Below are 26,037 nucleotides of genomic sequence, written 5' to 3' on the forward strand. Positions count from 1 at the left end.
TAGAGCCACACTACATGACGTCACTGCGGGCCCCGGGACTAGAGCCACACTACATGACGTCACTGCGGGCCCCAGGACTAGAGCCACACTACATGACATCACTGCGGGCCCCGGGACTAGAGCCACACTACATGACGTCACTGCGGGCCCCGGGATTAGAGCCACACTACATGACGTCACTGCAGGCCCCGGGACTAGAGCCACACTACATGACGTCACTGCGGGCCCCAGGACTAGAGCCACACTACATGACGTCACTGCGGGCCCCGGGACTAGAGCCACACTACATGACGTCACTGCGGGCCCCGGGACTAGAGCCACACTACATGACGTCACTGCAGGCCCCGGGACTAGAGCCACACTACATGACGTCACTGCGGGCCCCGGGACTAGAGCCACACTACATGACGTCATTGCGGGCCCCGGGACTAGAGCCACACTACATGACGTCACTGCAGGCCCCGGGACTAGAGCCACACTACATGACGTCACTGCGGGCCCCGGGACTAGAGCCACACTACATGGTGTCACTGCGGGCCCCAGGACTAGAGCCACACTACATGACGTCACCTAGTTTACGGTCTCAGGACTAGAGCCACACTACATGACGTCACTGGGGGCCCCAGGACTAGAGCCACACTACATGACGTCACTGCGGGCCCCGGGACTAGAGCCACACTACATGGTGTCACTGCGGGCCCCGGGACTAGAGCCACACTACATGACGTCACTGCGGGCCCCGGGACTAGAGCCACACTACATGGTGTCACTGCGGGCCCCGGGACTAGAGCCACACTACATGACGTCACTGCGGGCCCCAGGACTAGAGCCACACTACATGACGTCACCTAGTTTACGGTCTCAGGACTAGAGCCACACTACATGACGTCACTGGGGGCCCCAGGACTAGAGCCACACTACATGACGTCACTGCGGGCCCCGGGACTAGAGCCACACTACATGGTGTCACTGCGGGCCCCAGGACTAGAGCCACACTACATGACGTCACTGCAGGCCCCGGGACTAGAGCCACACTACATGACGTCACCTAGTTTACGGTCTCAGGACTAGAGCCACACTACATGACGTCACTGCGGGCCCCGGGACTAGAGCCACACTACATGGTTTCACAGCGGGCCCCAGGACTAGAGCCACACTACATGACGTCACTGCGGGCCCCGGGACTAGAGCCACACTACATGGTTTCACTGCGGGCCCCGGGACTAGAGCCACACTACATGACGTCACTGCGGGCCCCGGGACTAGAGCCACACTACATGGTGTCACTGCGGGCCCCGGGACTAGAGCCACACTACATGACGTCACCTAGTTTACGGTCTCAGGACTAGAGCCACACTACATGACGTCACCTAGTTTACGGTCTCAGGACTAGAGCCACACTACATGACGTCACCTAGTTTACGGTCTCAGGACTAGAGCCACACTACATGACGTCACTGGGGGCCCCAGGACTAGAGCCACACTACATGACGTCACTGCAGGCCCCGGGACTAGAGCCACACTACATGACGTCACTGGGGGCCCCAGGACTAAAGCCACACTACATGACGTCACTGCAGGCCCCGGGACTAGAGCCACACTACATGACGTCACTGCGGGCCCCGGGACTAGAGCCACACTACATGACGTCACTGGGGGCCCCAGGACTAGAGCCACACTACATGACGTCACTGCGGGCCCCGGGACTAGAGCCACACTACATGGTGTCACTGCGGGCCCCGGGACTAGAGCCACACTACATGACGTCACTGCGGGCCCCGGGACTAGAGCCACACTACATGGTGTCACTGCGGGCCCCGGGACTAGAGCCACACTACATGACGTCACCTAGTTTACGGTCTCAGGACTAGAGCCACACTACATGACGTCACTGGGGGCCCCAGGACTAGAGCCACACTACATGACGTCACTGCGGGCCCCGGGACTAGAGCCACACTACATGACGTCACTGCGGGCCCCAGGACTAGTAACATAGTTAGTAACATAGTTAGTAAGGCCGAAAAAAGACATTTGTCCATCCAGTTCAGCCTATATTCCATCATAATAAATACCCAGATCTACGTCCTTCTACAGAACCTAATAATTGTATGTGACTAGAGCCACACTACATGACATCACTGCGGGCCCCGGGACTAGAGCCACACTACATGACGTCACTGCGGGCCCCGGGACTAGAGCCACACTACATGACGTCACTGCGGGCCCCAGGACTAGAGCCACACTACATGACATCACTGCGGGCCCCGGGACTAGAGCCACACTACATGACGTCACTGCGGGCCCCGGGATTAGAGCCACACTACATGACGTCACTGCAGGCCCCGGGACTAGAGCCACACTACATGACGTCACTGCGGGCCCCAGGACTAGAGCCACACTACATGACGTCACTGCGGGCCCCGGGACTAGAGCCACACTACATGACGTCACTGCGGGCCCCGGGACTAGAGCCACACTACATGACGTCACTGCAGGCCCCGGGACTAGAGCCACACTACATGACGTCACTGCGGGCCCCGGGACTAGAGCCACACTACATGACGTCACTGCGGGCCCCGGGACTAGAGCCACACTACATGACGTCACTGCAGGCCCCGGGACTAGAGCCACACTACATGACGTCACTGCGGGCCCCGGGACTAGAGCCACACTACATGGTGTCACTGCGGGCCCCGGGACTAGAGCCACACTACATGACGTCACCTAGTTTACGGTCTCAGGACTAGAGCCACACTACATGACGTCACTGGGGGCCCCAGGACTAGAGCCACACTACATGACGTCACTGCGGGCCCCGGGACTAGAGCCACACTACATGGTGTCACTGCGGGCCCCGGGACTAGAGCCACACTACATGACGTCACTGCGGGCCCCGGGACTAGAGCCACACTACATGGTGTCACTGCGGGCCCCGGGACTAGAGCCACACTACATGACGTCACTGCGGGCCCCAGGACTAGAGCCACACTACATGACGTCACCTAGTTTACGGTCTCAGGACTAGAGCCACACTACATGACGTCACTGGGGGCCCCAGGACTAGAGCCACACTACATGACGTCACTGCGGGCCCCGGGACTAGAGCCACACTACATGGTGTCACTGCGGGCCCCAGGACTAGAGCCACACTACATGACGTCACTGCAGGCCCCGGGACTAGAGCCACACTACATGACGTCACCTAGTTTACGGTCTCAGGACTAGAGCCACACTACATGACGTCACTGCGGGCCCCGGGACTAGAGCCACACTACATGGTTTCACTGCGGGCCCCAGGACTAGAGCCACACTACATGACGTCACTGCGGGCCCCGGGACTAGAGCCACACTACATGGTTTCACTGCGGGCCCCGGGACTAGAGCCACACTACATGACGTCACTGCGGGCCCCGGGACTAGAGCCACACTACATGGTGTCACTGCGGGCCCCGGGACTAGAGCCACACTACATGACGTCACCTAGTTTACGGTCTCAGGACTAGAGCCACACTACATGACGTCACCTAGTTTACGGTCTCAGGACTAGAGCCACACTACATGACGTCACCTAGTTTACGGTCTCAGGACTAGAGCCACACTACATGACGTCACTGGGGGCCCCAGGACTAGAGCCACACTACATGACGTCACTGCAGGCCCCGGGACTAGAGCCACACTACATGACGTCACTGGGGGCCCCAGGACTAGAGCCACACTACATGACGTCACTGCAGGCCCCGGGACTAGAGCCACACTACATGACGTCACTGCGGGCCCCGGGACTAGAGCCACACTACATGACGTCACTGGGGGCCCCAGGACTAGAGCCACACTACATGACGTCACTGCGGGCCCCGGGACTAGAGCCACACTACATGGTGTCACTGCGGGCCCCGGGACTAGAGCCACACTACATGACGTCACTGCGGGCCCCGGGACTAGAGCCACACTACATGGTGTCACTGCGGGCCCCGGGACTAGAGCCACACTACATGACGTCACCTAGTTTACGGTCTCAGGACTAGAGCCACACTACATGACGTCACTGGGGGCCCCAGGACTAGAGCCACACTACATGACGTCACTGCGGGCCCCGGGACTAGAGCCACACTACATGGTGTCACTGCGGGCCCCGGGACTAGAGCCACACTACATGACGTCACTGCGGGCCCCGGGACTAGAGCCACACTACATGGTGTCACTGCGGGCCCCGGGACTAGAGCCACACTACATGACGTCACTGCGGGCCCCAGGACTAGAGCCACACAACATGACGTCACCTAGTTTACGGTCTCAGGACTAGAGCCACACTACATGACGTCACTGGGGGCCCCAGGACTAGAGCCACACTACATGACGTCACTGCGGGCCCCGGGACTAGAGCCACACTACATGGTGTCACTGCGGGCCCCAGGACTAGAGCCACACTACATGACGTCACTGCAGGCCCCGGGACTAGAGCCACACTACATGGTTTCACTGCGGGCCCCGGGACTAGAGCCACACTACATGACGTCACTGCGGGCCCCGGGACTAGAGCCACACTACATGGTGTCACTGCGGGCCCCGGGACTAGAGCCACACTACATGACGTCACCTAGTTTACGGTCTCAGGACTAGAGCCACACTACATGACGTCACCTAGTTTACGGTCTCAGGACTAGAGCCACACTACATGACGTCACTGGGGGCCCCAGGACTAGAGCCACACTACATGACGTCACTGCAGGCCCCGGGACTAGAGCCACACTACATGACGTCACTGGGGGCCCCAGGACTAGAGCCACACTACATGACGTCACTGCGGGCCCCGGGACTAGAGCCACACTACATGACGTCACTGGGGGCCCCAGGACTAGAGCCACACTACATGACGTCACTGCAGGCCCCGGGACTAGAGCCACATTACATGACGTCACTGCGGGCCCCGGGACTAGAGCCACACTACATGACGTCACTGCGGGCCCCGGGACTAGAGCCACACTACATGACGTCAGTGTGGGCCCCGGGACTAGAGCCACACTACATGACGTCACTGCAGGCCCCGGGACTAGAGCCACACTACATGACGTCACTGGGGGCCCCGGGACTAGAGCCACACTACATGACGTCACTGCGGGCCCCGGGACTAGAGCCACACTACATGACGTCACTGGGGGCCCCAGGACTAGAGCCACACTACATGACGTCACTGCAGGCCCCGGGACTAGAGCCACATTACATGACGTCACTGCGGGCCCCGGGACTAGAGCCACACTACATGACGTCACTGCGGGCCCCGGGACTAGAGCCACACTACATGACGTCACTGCGGGCCCCAGGACTAGAACCACACTACATGACGTCACTGCAGGCCCCAGGACTAGAGCCACACTACATGACGTCACTGCGGGCCCCGGGACTAGAACCACACTACATGACGTCACTGCGGGCCCCAGGACTAGAACCACACTACATGACGTCACTGCGGGCCCCAGGACTAGAACCACACTACATGACGTCACTGCGGGCCCCGGGACTAGAACCACACTACATGACGTCACTGCGGGCCCCGGGACTAGAGCCACACTACCTGACGTCACTGCGGGCCCCGGGACTAGAACCACACTACATGACGTCACTGCGGGCCCCAGGACTAGAACCACACTACATGACGTCACTGCGGGCCCCGGGACTAGAGCCACACTACCTGACGTCACTGCGGGCCCCGGGACTAGAACCACACTACATGACGTCACTGCGGGCCCCGGGACTAGAACCACACTACATGACGTCACTGCGGGCCCCAGGACTAGAACCACACTACATGACGTCACTGCGGGCCCCAGGACTAGAACCACACTACATGACGTCACTGCGGGCCCCGGGACTAGAACCACACTACATGACGTCACTGCGGGCCCCGGGACTAGAGCCACACTACCTGACGTCACTGCGGGCCCCGGGACTAGAGCCACACTACATGACGTCACTGCAGGCCCCGGGACTAGAGCCACACTACATGACGTCACTGCAGCCCCCGGGACTAGAGCCACACTACCTGACGTCACTGCGGGCCCCAGGACTAGAGCCACACTACATGACGTCACTGCGGGCCCCGGGACTAGAGCCACACTACATGACGTCACTGCGGGCCCCAGGACTAGAGCCACACTACATGACGTCACTGCGGGCCCCAGGACTAGAGCCACACTACATGACGTCACTGCGGGCCCCAGGACTAGAGCCACACTACATGACGTCACCTAGTTTACGGTCTCAGGCTACTTCCAGATAACTGAACCCAAAAGTCCCGCCGTATGCCGCAGTGCACTGTGGGTAAGCACGCCGCATGGCTACGAGAGCCCCCAGTCCCCGCTGGTCTCACCGCACACACCGCCCCGCAGTCAGGAGCGCCGTTACCCGCTCATGGTCCCTGCCTCACACTCGCTGACGTCATGCAGCAGATAGCGGAGGCGACAGCCGCCCAGGAGGGGGCAGGACGAGCAGTGACGTGACCGGTGACGTCAGCGAGGCCGGAAGGACTGGGAGACACCGGGCAGCGCAGTGTACGGAGAGCAGCGGCGGCGGACGGCGACCATGGCCGATGTGAGTACTGAGTAGTGGGGAGATGGGAGAGTAATGTACGGGGGAGAGGAGGGAAGAGGCGACCAGTGCCCGTAACACAGTGTGATGGCTGCAGCGACTGTCATCATCAGGTGGCTGCAGGGGACGAGACGTCATCAGGTGGTGGGGCTGTGTGATGTCATCAGGTGGCACGGTGGGGACGGTGTGATGTCATCAGGTGGCGCGGTAGGGAGGGTGTGATGTCATCAGGTGGCGCGGTAGAGACGGTGTGACATCAGGTGGTGCGGTAGGGAGGGTGTGATGTCATCAGGTGGAGCAGTAGGGAGGGTGTGATGTCATCAGGTGGCGCGGTAGAGACGGTGTGACATCAGGTGGTGCGGTAGGGAGGGTGTGATGTCATCAGGTGGAGCAGTAGGGAGGGTGTGATGTCATCAGGTGGCGCGGTAGAGACGGTGTGATATCAGGTGGTGCGGTAGGGAGGGTGTGATGTCATCAGGTGGAGCAGTAGGGAGGGTGTGATGTCATCAGGTGGCGCGGTAGAGACGGTGTGATATCAGGTGGTGCGGTAGGGAGGGTGTGATGTCATCAGGTGGAGCAGTAGGGACGGTGTGATGTCATCAGGTGGCGCGGTAGAGACGGTGTGATATCAGGTGGTGCGGTAGGGAGGGTGTGATGTCATCAGGTGGAGCAGTAGGGAGGGTGTGATGTCATCAGGTGGCGCGGTAGAGACGGTGTGATATCAGGTGGTGCGGTAGGGAGGGTGTGATGTCATCAGGTGGAGCAGTAGGGACGGTGTGATGTCATCAGGTGGCGCGGTAGAGACGGTGTGATATCAGGTGGTGCGGTAGGGAGGGTGTGATGTCATCAGGTGGAGCAGTAGGGAGGGTGTGATGTCATCAGGTGGCGCGGTAGAGACGGTGTGATATCAGGTGGTGCGGTAGGGAGGGTGTGATGTCATCAGGTGGAGCAGTAGGGACGGTGTGATGTCATCAGGTGGCGCGGTGGGGACGGTGTGATATCAGGTGGTGCGGTAGGGAGGGTGTGATGTCATCAGGTGGTGCAGTAGGGACGGTGTGATGTCATCAGGTGGCGCGGTGGGGACGGTGTGATATCAGGTGGTGCGGTAGGGAGGGTGTGATGTCATCAGGTGGTGCAGTAGGGACTGTAAGTGGGAAATAGGAATGTGCAGAGTATGTGATGTCATCAATAGCGTGTTAACAATATATGTGATGTCATTGTTCGGGGGTCATGTGATGTCACCATGTAATGGCCCTGAGGACAGATGTGCCGGAGGATCACGGCTGTGACTCTCATCCCGTCTTATCACTGACCGTCCTGTGATCTGCGCTGTTTTTCCTCTCCTGCTACTTTGTGTCAGAACGGAACAGAATTAGGTGAAAGTATCACTGTCAGCATGAAGTGTCAGAGCTTGCTGAGACCTGTAGTTCCTCAATAGCTGTAGGCCGCTGTACTGGGAGTGCTGAGTTATACGTGTAGTGACTGTTCACACATGTGCCAGGGGACGTGCGCTCTGTGTCTGCACCTTGTTATATTCAGCTCTTTAAAAATGTCTTATATTTGTTGCCGATTTAAAAAAAAAAGTGACTCTCCTGCAATGTGAGAGTAGGAAGTAGGGGACTAACACCGCAGCATGGAATATTCTGGAATCTGTTAGACTTGCTGCAGGAGGCGCTCCAGGGCCTGACAGATTGGATTATGGGGTGACATGTGAAGAAAGAATAAAAGAAGGTATAATCTCCTATGATGTCCCTGCTGTTTCTCCACTGTTCTGATCCTCCCCGACAGTCACTGATTACTTGGCTGCTGCAGTACAGCAGTATACCACTCATAGCAGTGATTGGCTGCAGTGGTACAGCAGTATACTACTCAGAGCAGTAATTGGCTGCAGTGGTACAGCAGTATACTACTCAGAGCAGTAATTGGCTGCAGTGGTACAGCAGTATACCACTCAGAGCAGTGATTGGCTGCAGTGGTACAGCAGTATACCACTCAGCAGTGATTGGCTGCAGTGGTACAGCAGTATACCACTCATAGCAGTGATTGGCTGCAGTGGTACAGCAGTATACTACTCAGAGCAGTAATTGGCTGCAGTGATACAGCAGTATACCACTCAGAGCAGTGATTGGCTGCAGTGGTACAGCAGTATACCACTCGTAGCAGTGATTGGCTGCAGTGGTACAGCAGTATACTACTCAGAGCAGTAATTGGCTGCAGTGGTACAGCAGTATACCACTCAGAGCAGTGATTGGCTGCAGTGGTACAGCAGTATACCACTCAGAGCAGTGATTGGCTGCAGTGGTACAGCAGTATACCACTCAGAGCAGTGATTGGCTGCAGTGGTACAGCAGTATACCACTCAGCAGTGATTGGCTGCAGTTGTACAGCAGTATATCACTTAGACTAGTGATTGGGGAGAAGGTGAGCTGTGATATCCCCTATTCTGAATGGTGGATTCTGTGTTATGTACTGTGTATCCAGGTGTTATCTGTCATTGTACATGAAGGAGAGGAGGTGAGCTTTATTCTTTTGTGAATGGTGGATTCTTTATCAGTCATTGTACAGGAGGAGGAGGTGAGCTGTGATATATTGTGATTGGTGCATGCTGTGTTATCTACTGTATATAGAGGTGTGATCAGTCATTGTACAGGAGGAGGAGGTGAGCTGTGACATATATTGTGATTGGTGCATGCTGTGTTATCTACTGTATATAGAGGTGTGATCAGTCATTGTACAGGAGGAGGAGGTGAGCTGTGACATATATTGTGATTGGTGCATGCTGTGTTATCTACTGTATATAGAGGTGTGATCAGTCATTGTACAGGAGGAGGAGGTGAGCTGTGACATATATTGTGATTGGTGCATGCTGTGTTATCTACTGTATATAGAGGTGTGATCAGTCATTGTACAGGAGGAGGAGGTGAGCTGTGACATATATTGTGATTGGTGCATGCTGTGTTATCTACTGTATATAGAGGTGCTATGTCACTGAAATCCTGTTGGTGATGAGACTGCTGTAAAGTCTTGTGTATGAAGCACGTGACCATGGACCCCCAGTTCGGGCAGAGCCCCTCTATCACTTCTTTCTCATCTATTAGGGCATATGGCCTGAAGTTGTCTGTATGGGACAAGCCCTTAGAGTACCAGGTTGTGATGATAAAGTCATCGGTGATAAATGAATGAGCGCTGGGCTTCTGAATATTGGGCTCCAGCTGATCATCAGCATAGGGGTCCCAACACCACTTCCTGAGATGCCACTGTAGTCAAACAAATGTGGACTAATGCTGACACAGAGTATTCAAGACCCTGTTGAAATAATGGATGGGGTCCTCAGTGGTCAGATCACTAGCAATCATATATCTATAAATGCTACATTTGACATAACCCCTTTTAAAATGCCCTTGACAGCTGATGCATGCTGCCCGAGCCACTCTGACGTCTTAGCTATAGGGAGAGACCTGTCATCTTCGGAGTGAGGTGGGGGAAGCTTTTGGGGTCCGGCTGCTTGGACTCGTCCCCTGAGCGGCATGGTTCTTGGCCGGCTTTTAAATGTATTTTTTCTGAAACACTGCAGCGGTCCAGCTGTCAGATCGGGCAGCATGAATAGACTGCCAGGTTAAAGGGATTCTCTGAGCAAAATAAAGCTTTGTCCAAGGGACTGGATATGTATACAATATGAAATAAGGCTACGTTCACATTTGCGTTGCGTCGGGCGCAGCCGCGGCGACACATGCGTCATGCGCCGCTATATTTAACATGGGGGCGCATGGACATGCGTTGTGTTTCGTTTTGTGACGCATGCGTTTTTTGCTCGCAAGCGTCAGGGCGCAGAGGACGCTGCTTGTTGCATTTTTTTTGCGCTATAAAAATGAACGCATGCATCACAAAACACTGCGTTTTGCATGCGTTTTTGCGTGCGTTGTGCGTTGCGTCGCCGACGCAGCACACAACAACGCAAATGTGAACGTAGCCTTACAAAGACCGATATACTCTCCTACCAGCACCCACTGGACTGCCGCGGCCTGTGATGGACGGCCGCGGCCTGTGATGGACGGCCGCGGCCTGTGATGGACGGCCGCGGCCTGTGATGGACGGCCGCGGCCTGTGATGGACGGCCGCGGCCTGTGATGGACGGCCGCGGCCTGTGATGGACGGCCGCGGCCTGTGATGGACGGCCGCGGCCTGTGATGGACGGCACAGATAAATATTTAGATTTCTAGTTTGTCGCAAGTCGTTTTTCAAGTTGCCTGTGACCGAGTTCATTGAGCCAGGACGACCCGAGGATCCTCTTTTCTGTGTTATACCGGCAGGAAGAAGCGGTTTTATTTCTGCAAGTGACATTGAGCTTTGTCACAGAACACTAAGTTCAAGTGTAAAATTAGGGAAGAAAGAAAAGAAAGCGGTCATAAGATCATGAGGATGATTTTCTATATGTGAGGCTGCCTGCCATTATGTCACTGTATATCAGGGGTTCTCCGCGGTTATCACAGAGTGCGGGCGTCCGTCCATAATAAAACGTTCATTGTTCACACGTCCACTTGTCATAACAGATCCTGTGTTAAATAAATATTTCTTTACAAACGGAGCAAAAGGGACACGGAGTGGATCACAGGTTCCCAACAGATCCCTCTTTGAATTATTTAAATTAAAAAATGTAAAGGGAATGTGTCACGTTGCCAAATGCTCAGTGGTTAGCACTAATGATTTGCAACGCTGGGGTCCTGGGTTCAAATCCCACCAAGGACATCATCTGCACGGAGATTGTATCAAAGCTGTGGATTCGGTAAGACAAACCTCCAACTCCTCGATGTCCCGGACCCCCAACTCTACAGCACTGGTCACTACTGAGCATGTGCATAAAGTGTAGCACAGATTCATCTCATCTATGACTCCACAGCACTGGTCACTACCAAGCATGTGCATAAAGTGCAGCACAGATTCATCTCAACTAAAAGCCCGGATCAGGAACAGAACAGACATTTGTAGGACATTTCATGACTTTCCCAAATTCTTATGAAAACATTTACAGCCCATCCTGCATTGCACTACTGTACCCAATGATTATATATTTTAAGAGACGCTCAATTTTATACCAACTCCACCGCCTTGGTTTGTATGTTCTCGTGTTTCTGTTGGTTTTTTCTTACATTCAATAGACATACTGATAGGGAATCTAGATTGTGAGCCCCAATGGGGATGATGATGATGATGATGTGCAGACATGGAGCTGTGTTTTCAGTCATCGGTCAGTATGCAGTGAGTGGCGGCTGGAACCAATCCCCAGGACAGTGACTGACAGTTTGCTTTGCCGCTGATCAGCGTAGAGTTGTCATTACAACTTCTGCTCACTATGTACTGAGCAGCGACTGAAAGCCGGAGGCTGCCTAGAGAAAAAAAAGTTTTTTTTTCCCAGTAGCTGCACTTTTAGATCCAGGACAATCAGCATTCAACACTGTGGACCACCAGCTCCTCCTCACTATGCTCCGCTCTATCGGGCCCAGGGACACCATTCTCTCCTGATTCTCCTCCTTCCTATCTGACCGCTCCTTCACTGTATCTTTTGCTGGCTCCTCTTCTCTTTACTGTTGGGGTTCCTTAGGGTTCAGTCTAAGACTACTTTCACACTAGCGTCGGATTCGGCCCGTCGCATTGCGTCAGGCCGAGATCCCGACGCTAGCGTTTGATGCGCCGCACAACGGGTGCAGCGGATGCATTTCTCCGGCGCATCCACTGCCCCATTGTGAGATGCGGGGTGGTGGGCGGAGTTCCGGCCGCGCATGCGCGGTCGGAAAAAGCAGTCCGTCGGCAGCAAAAAAACGTTACATTTAACATTTTTTGCTCCCGGCGGTCCGCCACAACACGGCGCAACCGTCGCACGACGGTTGCGACGTGTGTCAATACTTCGCAATGCGTCGGTAATGTTACTCTATGGGGCAAAAACGCATCCTGCAAACAACTTTGCAGGATGCGTTTTTCCCCCTAAATGACGCATTGCGACATATTCAAAAAAACGCCAGTGTGAAAGTAGCCTTAGGTCACCCCTATTCTCTTTGTATACCGCCCCTATTGGACAAACCATCAGCAGATTTTTCTCAGTACCATCTCTCTGCTGATGACACCCAATTATACACTTCTCCCTGTATGTCAACCCTCCACTAATCTTCCTAAACCCAACATTGCCATTTCCTTGTGTGGTTTTACCATAATTCCCAAGCAACACACTTAGCTGTCTTAGAGTTGTATTTCACACAGATTTTTCCTTATATCCAATCGCTCGCTCATGCTGCCTGCACGTTAAAAACGTTTCTAGAGATCCTCCTTTTTTTCTTAACCTTTTTACTCTGCAAAACCTTTTACTGTTGGTCTGATTCCTTCTGGACCCTGCAGCTCTCTGCTAATCGGTCTCCCCAATCCATCCTGAATTCAGTAGACCGGATCATATTTCTGTCCAGCTGCTACACCGGTGTCTCCACCTTGTGCCAGCCATTGCACTGGTTGCCCATCCATATACAGTGAAGAGTCTAAACTTATCACTCTCACCCGATCTGCATATAACATATACAATAAATTAACCCGTACACAATGGCAATGTAAAAAATTAATTATTCCTTACATGTTTCCAAACCTCAACCCAAGCCTTAATAAATTCAGGGTGTATATACTTTTGTAAAAGTTCTGATAATATCTGTGCACGTTTGCTTGGCCATTTTAGGAACTCTCCTAGAAATGATTGGAGAGTGCCACAATATGGAGCTGCCTCTTCTTTCACGGGGGCATGAGAGGAGGCCCCATTCCTGGGATGGGGGCAGTTTATCAGGTGGGGCATGCGTCCCATGGATATGCCATGTGTATCTGAGATAGGAAGAGCTCTTTAACCCGTAAATGTCTGCAAACCATAATGATAATTGAATAAACCAATAGAATGTTATTTTTCTTGACTAAAAAAAGTCATCTGTTTCCGTTCTATTTTTAATTAGTTTGGGTTTCACATGTTTCAATTAACTCTTAAAGAAGACTCGTCACTTGCTCCAAGAAAATAAGTTATATACCTTGTACAGTATTTCCTTTCCTGATTCTGCCGCTTTTTTTTTTTTTTTTTTTGGCACTGCGTCACTTCAGTGCAGAGATATTCACATCTGTTGCTTTTGGCGGGCAGTATGTGAAATCTCTGCTCGTAGTGCAACTTTCACCTCCTTCTACCTTACCTCCTTTTTTCCTGGATTTTTCAAAGTAAGTACACCAGTCTCATCAGGTACTATAGATCTGCGTGATAATTTTAGCAGTTTGAGTTGTTAAAGGGACTCTGTCACCTGAATTTGGCGGGACTGGTTTTGGGTCATATGGGCGGAGTTTTCGGGTGTTTGATTCACCCTTTCCTTACCTGCTGGCTGCATGCTGGCTGCAATATTGGATTGAAGTTCATTCTCTGTCCTCCGTAGTACACGCCTGCACAGTGCAATCTTGCCTTGTGCAGGCATGTACTACGGAGGACAGAGAATGAACTTCAATCCAATATTGCAGCCAGCATGCAGCCAGCGAGTAAGGAAAGGGTGAATCAAACACCCGAAAACTCCGCCCATATGACCCAAAACCAGTCCCGCCAAATTCAGGTGACAGGTTCCCTTTAAATATAGTTTTAGACCTGCTGTGATGAGAATTGCATTTTTCTTTTTCCTTTCCATTTTAAAAAAAAATAGTTTAATCAAAAATGTAAAATGGTCAAATGGAAAACAACCTAAAAGTTAACGTAGTAGCGATAAGTTTATTGAGGCTGTCTGTTTTACATAAAGAGGTTTTGGCATCTTCATCTTTCGTTTTTTGGGGGGGAGGGGTTTGAGGCAGTCAGTTTTTGCCAAAGTAACGACAGTAAATTATAATTATTTTGTTATTCATTCCACGGTGCTGTACATGTGAAGAGGGTTCATATACATATAGAATAGACTACCATTGAAAGACTGGTCCGGAGAGGAGAGGACGCTGGCCTCATGGGCTTACAATCTAACTTCAGCCATACTGCCTGTTGTTTATCAATGAACTTTCTAGAAATGGATAGTAAAAATGTCATTTTGCTTTATCCAGCTTTCATTAAAAGGAGGGAAAACCGCAATCACCAAACCTGAGCTTTGGCTGTAACTTCTGAGTATCTAATACTAAAATAATAGACATGTTTTTCCCACATGTGTTGATTGGAAGTTCACTAGAGAAGAAGCTGGGCAGGGCTAGTCTTCACAGTGTAAGGGCTGGGGCGGACGGCTGTAGATTCTCTCATCTGAAAGAATAGGGCCGATAGTGTGGTCGGAGTGTGATCAGATTCTTTTGGGCAAGGAGAAGATGGACAAAAAATGTCTCCATCTTCTCCATTCTGAAATAAGACTGCACTCAGATGTCATCCGAGTGCAGTCTGATTAGTTCCATGCACTCACTGACTTGCACGGCCGAGTTCTATCCAAATATCTCATCAGACTCGGGCATGTAGCAATTTTATTTATTTTTTTCCCTTTTGCTAGCTCTGTGCATTCTATGTGCACGGCCCCATAGAATTACATTGGTCCGAGTGCGATTCGATGTTTTGTCGGATCACACTCGGACAACAAATACGCTCATCTGCACCTGCCCTAAGGCTCAGTCCACACTAGGCCTGTGCACACTGTTGGACGCATGCACTTTGATGTGTACGGCCGCTGTCAGGACGACACCGAGGATCCGTTTCTATAGGAAGCCATTGTAATGAAATGTGGATGGCGTGGTAGACTTTTCTTTGTAATGGCCACTGAATAGGAAAGTGCTGGGCAGACTTACAGATGGCATACATGTCCGCCAGATGGAGGCTGAAAGAACACACTTTTGGCTTCTCCCTGGTAATTGGGGGTCTACGGCGATGTTACGGTATACGATGGGAACTACTCCTAACATATACTGTAGTAAAGGTGCACAGGCTGTGTGTGCGCATAGCCTTAAAGGGGTTGTGCAGTGAAAGCAAGTTATCACCTATCCTCAGGTTAGGTGATTACATGCTGATTGGTGGGTGTCTGTGATTACATGCTAATTGGTGGGTGTCTGTACGCCAGGTCCTGCACCAATCAGCAGATTAGAGAACTTTAATCCCTATGACAAAATGTTGGATGCTCAACCACCCATCCATTCATTCTCGGTGGGGCTGCAATTGGGAATGAATGGATGGACGGTAGAGCGAGCGCACTGCCACTCCATTCTATTGGGGATTAAAGTTCCTTGTTCTTCCGCTCGGTGCAGTCCCAGCGGTCGGACCCCTATCAATCAGCACGTTATTGTCTATCCTGTTGGCATGATGACTTGGTTTCACCACACAGCCCCTGGCAGTGGCAGTGATAGTTCAGTAGTAGCAGAGTCTCCAGTGTCCCCTGAGGATGACGTCTGCTTAGGGGCTTCTCTCCAGATGGTGTATTCAGGATGATGGGCGCCTTTCTCCTCGCACATCCCCTCGGATTACATGTAATGGTGCCGTGTGTAGAGCCCCGTTCCCGTTACTACGTCCAGCTGAGATTTGTGTACAACGTGTCATGGATCAGTCGCTGTGAATCTGAATGTCCATGACCTTCAGTTCTTGTCCGTCCCCTGATGCCGCACCATTGTGCCTGCGATCTGGACTTTAATCTGGTTACCAGGGGAATTAAGCAGTGCCCACATGTTGTGCCAGGTTTATCTGGTTCACTGATGTTATTCGAGGTTACGTGGTGCTTGGATTTTCCGCACAGTGACAGTGCCCCGCACACGCCAGTCACCCCAGACTAAACCAACATTGCTGGATTCCAGAAGTTACAGAGCGCACTGACACTGCTGCTGCTGACACTTTTCTTCTCTTTACCCAGGCTGAGACTTTTGGGCTTGATCAGGATGCTGTTGGGCTTTGTTCACACGTTGTGTTTTTGCAGCATTTTTTTATACAACCTAAAAGCTGCTTTTTACAGCACAAGCAAAATCTGAATTGGAAAACTGCTGCTTTTTGAAATCTACAGCATGTCAATTTTTTCAGCCTTTATGCAGCAATTTTGTAATCTATACAAACACTGAGAAAGTGAAAAAACACAGGAAATATATTACAAAGGAAAACACCAGCGCTACCAATAGAAAAGATACCCTTTGCTGCTGGTATCAAAACAGCCAGATGCCAGGGCTGTCAATGAAAGTAAACAATATTAGTAAAACAGGATGATACCGCGCTAAAGGGAAATGTCTGTGCTGAGGAATCTATATACCAATAGGTGGAGTATACAAAAGTTGCCCCTATTAATAAACTCCCCGCTGAGTCCCTGCTACATGTGATGGGAAAAAAGTGGAAGGATAAGTGCACTGTGATAAATACTATGCTGAGCACAACGTGGTACCAGAGGTGTTGGCACTAACCAAGACGAGTCTGACTCACCGAGGTCTGATGATAGACGTAGTGCCAGAGGTACCGAGGATCCGAGCGCCTGGTACGTGAGTCCAGCACATGAGACGCTGCTCCTGAGGAACAGGTACCGGGCGAGGAAGCCAGCGCCAGGTGGCAGCAGCCAAACAGGAAGGCGGTGAGTCGGCGTGGAAACCAGGAACGCCCCGGCCGGTGGCCTCCCTGGAGACAGTGAAGCAAAAAAAAAAAAAAAAAAATGGCCGACGGGAACGCTCACTGTGTGACGTCACAAAAAGCGTGGAGCAACACTGGGACCAAGCAGACAACCGACGCGTTTCGAAGGAACGCAGTCCTTCTTCATCAGGGTACCTGATGAAGGGTACGCCGACTCACCGCCTTCCTGTTTGGCTGCTGCCACCTGGCGCTGGCTTCCTCGCCCGGTACCTGTTCCTCAGGAGCAGCGTCTCATGTGCTGGACTCACGTTCCAGGCGCTCGGATCCTCGGTACCTCTGGCACTACGTCTATCATCAGACCTCGGTGAGTCAGACTCGTATTGTTTAGTGCCAACACCTCTGGTACCACGTTGTGCTCAGCATAGTATTTATCACAGTGCACTTATCCTTCCACTTTTTTCCCATCACATGTAGCAGGGACTCAGCGGGGAGTTTATTAATAGGGGCAACTTTTGTATACTCCACCTATTGGTATATAGATTCCTCAGCACAGACATTTCCCTTTAGCGCGGTATCATCCTGTTTTACAGGAAATATATTGCCATCAGTTTTTGATGAAACAAAATCAGGTACACCACTATACGAAGCCTAGGCAGAGAGGTTGTGGGGTGCGCTGAGGTCCGTTGTAATTTATTTTTGCGATTTTCCCTAAAGAGGCTGTCTACTACTTTTACATTGATGCCCTATCCTCAAGATAGGGCATCAATGTCTGATCGGTCGGGGTCCGATACCCCACACCCCGCCGATCAGCTGTTATCAGTAACAGTGGCCACCAGCCTGAAGCACTTACTTTTGGAGCTTGGCCGTCTACTTGTAGTGACCGCCGCAGGGTACTTCACACCCGCCTTCTATTCAATAGCAGGTGGATGTGCAGTAACAAGCCCCGGACACTACAAGTAGACGGCCAAGCTCCGCACATGAGCACCTGCGGCCGGTGGCCACTCCAATTAGAAATATAGTATAGTCCTTCTGATTAGCCGTGTCGCTTACACCATGTGCGGGGCATTGCAGTAGCTTAGGTATCCATGGTTACGACCACTCATCTAGTGACAGTTGTTGTTAATGGTCGTAACCATGGATCCCGATGCTGTGACATTGCATATTCTGATTGGTGGATCCTGTGTTATCAGCTGTGATGGTGTAATCCTGACTCTGATGATAATGAAACTGCTGTAATCTCTTACCGAAACACAAATGCCTGATTTTTAACTACGGTATATTTCATTTTCTGAATCCTTTTTACATAGTGATGATGACGCCTTTCACCAGTTGCTGTGGGTGTCATTTTAGTACCTAACATGTCCCATGAATGGAGCAGCAGTCGGGCATCCAACCTACTGCTTAATTTTTGAAGCGGAGATAAAAATGCCCCGTCACTAATAAAAATTCTCCAAGCTGCCAGTTGGTGCGGGTCCGAGCTGCTGGTCAACCACCAATCCACACGTTGTCACTTACCCCATGGATAGGCAACAACTTGTTTGCACTGGACAACCCCTTTAATTGTTTAGTGCATTAGCACGTTAATTTCCTTTTTTTTTTATTGCTTTTGACTTGTATGGATGTTTGCTTTGTTATATTTAGATTGTTATATTTTGTGTATTCGTGTTCATGTGCTGCTCTCCTTTTTTATGATGTTTGCTTGCTTTCCATAGTATGTTCAGATGGACACGGAGTGTGTTTATTTTTTTTATATCTATATTAATGTAAGAATAAACTTCTCGGAGTCTTGTTGCACAGTCAGTTCTGAGAAATAAGCTCCTGTTCAGGAACTGAAATTTCTAGGGACAAGTGGTAACCTTTGGCATAAATGCAGATCTGCTGAGCTGTAAACCATGTAGTGTTATTTTCAGCAGCTGCTAGCGGTGAAAGGTCAGCTCCCCAACGCCAGTCCTCGGGAGCCCCCAACACACCATGTTTTCAGGATTTCATTAGTATTGAATATTCAGGAAATCCTGAAATCATCATGATCTGCGGGTGGCTCTTAACTAGAGATGAGCAAACTCATTCGGAAAACCTTCGCCAATCTCAAATTCGACACGAACGCAGCACATTTGGATTCGTGTTCACGAGCATTTTTACCCAAAGTCGGCAAAATTGGGTCACAGTTCAGTAAGTCATCGTGTTTCTCCTAATGCTTGTATTATAACTTTGGCTAGGATAGTGGTGCTGTATGATGTGCGGGGAGGACGGAGGGACGTGTTTGATGAGGGGAGGGCTGTGGGGAGGTTAGAGGAACGGCACACTTTTTCCCTTAACTTTGTGTGCACATTCCAGCAGCCAATCAGGGTGCCGAAACCATCCACAAAATAATGACATAAGGTCTTCTGTGATTGGCTGCCCTTGGCCATATAAAAAGCGGACATCTTGTTTTGCTGGCTCCATTTTCTCAGTGTCACGGTGCAGAGAAGCTGATAGTGCTGACTGTGAACTTGTCAGTTAGCTACATAGGATCCTGTGTCATTCTCAGGAAGTCCCACTTGCTACTCCAAATCGTTTGTGATAAAACTGTGATTCAGTGGCAAATCAGAAGGCCAGATTTCCACTTAAAAATCGTTAGGTATCAATGTTGTTCAGGCACACTATCTAAGAAAAAAATAGTAATTGTTCATTTATTGACAGGTGATTGACAGCTGTGGGCCTAAGGGTGTGAAACAGCAGGTTACAAGAGAGTAAGGGTACATACAACATAAGTGGGGGGAAAAGCGAGGTCGTGGTGGAAGGAAGAATAGGCTTGCTGTTCAACGTGTAGTGGGTTAGGAGTTAATGTTAATGAAAGCTCAACTGAACAAACACCGTTTCGTCCTATCGAAAGACCACTGACCACATCTGTTACTGGATGGGCTACTACAATCCCTTTCTTTGGCAGCCACACAGTGGTACACCTTGTGGACGAGGGCCAGAAAGGGCATTTGCTTCAGTGGATGGCAAGCGCTGCATCAAGTGGCCTCTCTTCCTCCACCTTAATATCACACTCAGTACAATCCTCAGAGGTGGCACCCCAATCACACTAGTTTGCCACCATCACAAATTTCCAAACTCCCAACTGACTGTGGGGAGCCACAGATGGGCCTTTCTGCAGAGCTGTTCACACATTCTATTTCATGGGCATCATAGGTCTGCTCTGAAGATTCACAGAATCCAGAAGAGGAAAGCATGCGCAGCACTGATGCCCAACATTTTTTCATGTTGGATCCAGGGCCGGACAAAGTAGAGTCTGAGCAGAATCCTGAACCTCATCACCAGACGTTAAAAACTAGGGTTGAAGGTAGTCCTGATGAGGCTCCTATACCAGAGGCGCACGCGGACTCTACTGTGGTGTCAGGTCAGGAATAGGAGGAAGGTGACTCTCAGGGTGAGGATTGTGAGAACAGAGAGGATGACTATGAGGTTTTAGATACCACTTGGTGTGAACCCAGAGGTCTGCAGCTGAGTAGCTCAGGAGAGGAGGAAGATGAGGAGGTGACGTTGCGACTTCACACAGAAACTAAGTGATGCAAACATGACAAGCACTGCATACTCAACCCCAACTGTGGCGGTGGCCAGCTCCAGTTACGAGTGGGCAGTCCGTAGGGGCAGTAAGGGTTGCCTAGCCTGGGTCTTTCTTGAAACTGCAATTTTGTGTTATCTGCCAAATTTGCAAAAAAAAAAAAAACTCAGTAGAGGCAAAAATTGCAATCATTTGACAACTACATTCATGAACCGACACATTCACAATCAACATGCCTTAGTGTGAGAATCTCACTGCGCTAAAATGCAGTCTAGCGGGTCTCGCCAACCAACAGCCATCCCATCAACCACATCTGCTGCTTCTTCCTCCTCACCATGCCACGTCTTCTCACACAGCTCTCCGGCCGCAGAAACTCCACTTGTTTACCCCTACAGTCGGGGGTGAATGAGAGCCCGTCTGCTTTTATGGAAGTAGACATGACTGCTGTTTTTGTGTCACTTAGCAGAACACATCTTTGTCAATCCACCATAACATCTCCGCCTGCACCTCACAGTCCCGCAGTTTATCTTGTTCTCTGTACTCCACCCTCTCACAGCACAGCAGCCAACCCTCGGTCCCGCAGTTGTGGTCACGCAACAGGATGCATCCTCCTACACATGCCAAAAGCTAAGAGCTTGAACTCCAACATCTCCAATCTTTTGAACAATAGTCAAAATAAGCAACTCCTAACAATTCGGCCAGTACAGAAAACCACCAAAGGATATTAGAAATAAGTCATTTTATTAAATCAAAGTAAAGACAAAAAATAAGATGCATATAGCATCAAACTACAGAGAGGAAAATAACCAAGGAAACATGCTGATACAGCAGGGAGAAGATGGGACCCAAGTACCCAGAGGTAAGCAAGAACGGGACTAGACTCCGATACAAACAATAATATGTGACCTGCATAGTGAGCAAAGGCTAATAAATAATCATAGGAGTGCCAGTACATGAATCCTGCCAGGCTCCCATGCCACAATAGCTTAGTCCTGCTTACCCATCATCAATGGTAGTGTCCACACGTCTCTCCGCTGACCCCTTGACGTGCGTTTCGCGTGGCAGGTTTATCAAAAGGGTCACGCAAAAGGATGTATCCTACACATGCCGAAGCTAAGAGCTTGAACTCCAACATCTCCCATCTGTTGGCAGTTGAAATGCTGCCTTCCTGCCTGATGGAATCAGACAGCTTCAGAAAGTTGATGGCAGTCGCCCAGTTGACATTATTTCTCTAGGAAAGCTATGCCTGTGGTACTTCAACATGTCGCAGACATCGCTTGTTCCCTGAAAAATTTATGTCTGCCAGGGTGCATTTCACTACTGACACCTGGATGAGCAAACATTGTCAGGGGCATTACACCTCACTGACTGGGAGCTGGGTTACTCTGGTGGTTGTGGGTGCAGGTGGCAAGGCGCTGCTCCACAAGTCTTTGAATCCCCAAGACTTGTGGGGCAAGCCTCTGTATCTAACACTTCCTCTACTGCTGCTGGCTCCATCACCTCTTCTAGGGCCTCCACCTGCGCCTTTAACCTATCCCTTAATCAGGCACGCATTCCAACAGTGCAGATAGAATCCCCCCCCCCCCACCTCCGAACTGCACAGCCAGGGCTCACCGCAATCGGCAGTGTTCAAATTAATATGCATTGGAGATTGTCCGCAACTTTTAAGCTGTGTGATTGTAGCTATCCAGGCCAAGTTAGAGCAATGGCTGTCTCCTGGAGCTACGTAAGACTGTGTGTTATAACGGTGCAAACCTGGCGGCGGCCCTATGCCTGGGGCAACCTCACAAACATGCCTTGCATGGCTCACATCCTCAACTTGGTGGTACAGCAATCTTTCCCCAACTATCCGTCCTGGATGCGCTGCTGCAGAAAGCATGGTCGCTGTGTGCTCACTTCTGACGATCAGATCATCGGCTTGCATTGCTGCAGAGGTCTTTCGCCTACTGGTTAACTGTTTGATTTGCGATGTTACTACACAGTGAAATTCCACTCTGCGCATGTTGCTGCCGCGACGAACCCTGGGGCAGTATGTCCTTTTGCATAGCCTGGGCCAAGACAGTATGGAAGTGGTGCAAATCACGCTTGTGGATTGGGCACAGATGAAAGACCTCTTCACCTTCTGCACAGTTTTGAAATGGCTACTAAGATGGTTACCGCTGATTATGCCATCATCAGCATTACTATTTCGGTCATCTACATGCTGGAGCGCATGAGGAGGTGGTGGTCCCAGAGGAAGAGGTGGAAGCAGAGGAGGATATGGAAGGGATAACAATATCTCAAATTTCCAGACTGTCGTCGCACAGGCTGATGCCATGGGAGGGTGGCTTACAGTGATTGAGGGGGGCTCATGGTACGAGGCAAACTATTAGTGAAGATGCAGAAGCCAAGGAATAGCTGGAGGAGGACAAGGTGATAAATGCACAACAGTCAGAAGATGAAGAGGATAGTGATCGCAAAAACATTAGCAAAAGCAGCAGTGTAACTGGCATAAGCAATTTCTGTGAGTCATTTCACAAATTTTTTTTAGACCAACCTGTGCGGAATACAAGTCTGACACGTTGTGAATCACTGGAGAGGATGATGCAGGAATATCTGGAGCTCCGTATCAATGCTATCAGGAGGGTTTGGGTCCATTTTGCATTTTGGTCTTCAAAAATGGAAGAGTGGCCTGAACTTACCTGTCATGCCTTGGATGTTTTGTCATGCCTGTCAGCCAGCGTTCTCTCAGGACGTGTCTTCAGCGCTGCTGGTGGAGTCCTGATGGATAAGCGCATCCGGCTGTCCCCTGAAAGTGTAGACCGCCTAACTTTCATCAAAATGAACAAGTCATGGATCTCCAATGACTTTTGCACTCCATTTGCAGACTGGGCAATAGTGCAGTTTTCAGTGTGATACATTGATCTCGCAGGGTTGCCACTGTAAGGTTAGGGCTCACAGACAGGCAGGCCTGCACTTACTTTGTCAGCTACCTGTGTTACTTTCCTTACATTTTTCTACAAATAGTACTGTATGAAACTGATGTTTGTGACATCTGAGTGTGGCTGGAAAAAAAATAAAAAATTTGCAGTGTTGCATGAGGTATCAGGACTCCCAGCTAAGAAGGCTTACATCGCTCCCTTAACCACCAGGTCCTCATTGAAACTTCAATTCAAAGCTGTAAATTCTGGCCCAGACCCTGATACCTCATGCATGGCCATGGCTGACTGCTGTTGTGCCATTTGCAAATTTCTACTGTGGGTCAATTGGTGCCGCAGGAGACGCTGAGGCATACACATCACAGGAGATGCTGGGGCAGACACATCACGGGAGATGCTGGGGCAGACCCATCACGGGAGATGCTGGGGCAGACCCATCACGGGAGATGCTGGGGCAGACCCATCACGGGAGATGCTGGGGCAGACCCATCACGGGAGATGCTGGGGCAGACCCATCACGGGAGATGCTGGGGCAGACCCATCACGGGAGATGCTGGGGCAGACCCATCACGGGAGATGCTGGGGCAGACCCATCACGGGAGATGCTGGGGCAGACCCATCACGGGAGACGCTGGGGCAGACCCATCACAACAGGAGACGCTGGGGCATACCCATCACAACTGGAGACGCTGGGGCATACCCATCACAACTGGAGACGCTGGGGCATACCCATCACAACTGGAGACGCTGGGGCATACCCATCACAACTGGAGACGCTGGGGCATACCCATCACAACTGGAGACGCTGGGGCATACCCATCACAACTGGAGACGCTGGGGCATACCCATCACAACAGGAGACGCTGGGGCATACCCATCACAACAGGAGACGCTGGGGCATACCCATCACAACTGGAGACGCTGGGGCATACCCATCACAACTGGAGACGCTGGGGCATACCCATCACAACAGGAGACGCTGGGGCATACCCATCACGGGAGACGCTGGGGCATAAGCGTGCTGACTCCAACACAAAAAACGTCCTTCACTGCACGCACCGCAGCATTCTGTAGTGAAACGAACACGCTGTGCTTGCACTGTAAATTGCAATTAAAGGGCCGCTGGTCCCGAGCATTGCTGTCCCTGGTAATCTGCGTGTCGTAGGTTCCCCACCCCTGTAATACAGTTTTGTTTTGCTAGAAGGAGGCTATGAGAACCCCCAAGATGTGTTGATCCCTCGAAAAACTCAACAGTAAAATTTCTCAATTTTCCAAGCCCTACTAACACGAAGGTCTAAGGCAGTGTTTCCCAAACTCCAGTCCTCACGACCCCCCACATGTCATGTTTTCAGGATTTCCATAGTCTTGCATAGGTGAGAGAATTCCTGATGCGTTGATGATGATTCCATCACCTCTGCAATAGTAAGGAAATCCTGAAAACAGGACCTGTTGTGTGCTGTGAGGCCTGGAGTTTGGGAAACACTGGTCTAAGGCTATGTTCACACAGTGTTTTTGTAACGTTCAAAACGCAGGTTTTGTTTCTTGTCACTGGATTTTTTTAGTTTCAGATTACATGTGTGATTTGTTTACAGTACATGTTTAATAACCTTAGTTTTATTAACCAAAAACGCTGCAGAAAAAGCAGCAAAACCAGTGTGCTGTGTCACTTTATCATTGCTTTCTATCGGTGAAAAAGACGCTTTAAAAACACAGAAAGAATCGACTTGCTGCAAATTTACAAAATGCTGCAGTGATCAAGTGCAGTCAGGAAAAAAGAAACAAAAGTGTGTGTAAGAGATTTCAGAAATTGCTGACATTGATAAATGCAGTATCTTTTCTGCAGAAAGGAAAAATGCTGCGTGTAAACAAGGCCTAAGGGGACAGAGTTGTTTGCAACATATGCCAAAAATCATGGTTGGAATTTTTTTTGTAACGGCCACAACATGACCCCAGTGACCATCAATTGCAAAATCACAACCCAACGTTGTCTCCCTCATGTCTCAGTGTATATTACAATTTGGCCTCTAACTATCCCCCCTCGCAGCGGTGGGGGGCTGGTTCCACACCTCCTCCATGTATTGTCCAGTACATTGGCAGCCGGTGGTCAGCATGGCGCTGATACTTGGGGACTACAGTATGTGCTACTTACTTACATCAGACTGTAGAAACCTTCTTTCTAGGTGTCACCTTGAGACTCGCAGTTATTCAGTGTACTGCATTTACCGAACAATTTCTATATATTCTACGACATAATCGGGACATGGAAGACAATTGTATGCGACTAGCATGGCTTTTTTGCACTTGTTTCATGACTCTTTTAGTTGTATTCTTAGTGACGGTTTATGCATTCTTTTTTTGTTCTCAACAGGAGAAGGAGAAATTAATTCATGAGACGCGGAGGAGATTTACACAAGAATATATCCAAGGTCTGTAGATAATGCGTC

At 50.9% G+C, this 26,037-nt stretch overlaps 2 protein-coding genes across 4 annotated transcripts in view; one reads left to right on the plus strand and one right to left on the minus strand.

The window, feature by feature from the left end:
* FANCB (FA complementation group B) overlaps positions 1 to 6,478 on the minus strand; it is a 66,064-nt gene extending 59,586 nt beyond the window's left edge. The window contains exon 1 of one of the 2 annotated variants that reach the window (XM_069761039.1): positions 6,368 to 6,478. The gene's annotated coding sequence lies outside the window, so the exon portion shown is untranslated. The remainder of the gene's footprint in view (positions 1 to 6,367) is intronic. The other variant, XM_069761040.1, reaches the window with a different exon arrangement.
* Positions 6,454 to 26,037, plus strand: part of MOSPD2 (motile sperm domain containing 2) — a 172,551-nt gene continuing 152,967 nt past the window's right edge. For both annotated transcript variants that reach the window (XM_069761043.1, XM_069761041.1), the window contains exons 1-2: positions 6,454 to 6,588; positions 25,962 to 26,019. In XM_069761043.1, coding sequence (XP_069617144.1) covers positions 6,580 to 6,588; positions 25,962 to 26,019 — 67 coding nt within the window. In that variant the 5' untranslated portion in view covers positions 6,454 to 6,579. The remainder of the gene's footprint in view (positions 6,589 to 25,961; positions 26,020 to 26,037) is intronic.

The sequence above is a fragment of the Ranitomeya imitator genome, chromosome 3 (genome assembly GCF_032444005.1).
Source record: "Ranitomeya imitator isolate aRanImi1 chromosome 3, aRanImi1.pri, whole genome shotgun sequence".
Lineage (NCBI taxonomy): Eukaryota > Metazoa > Chordata > Amphibia > Anura > Dendrobatidae > Ranitomeya > Ranitomeya imitator.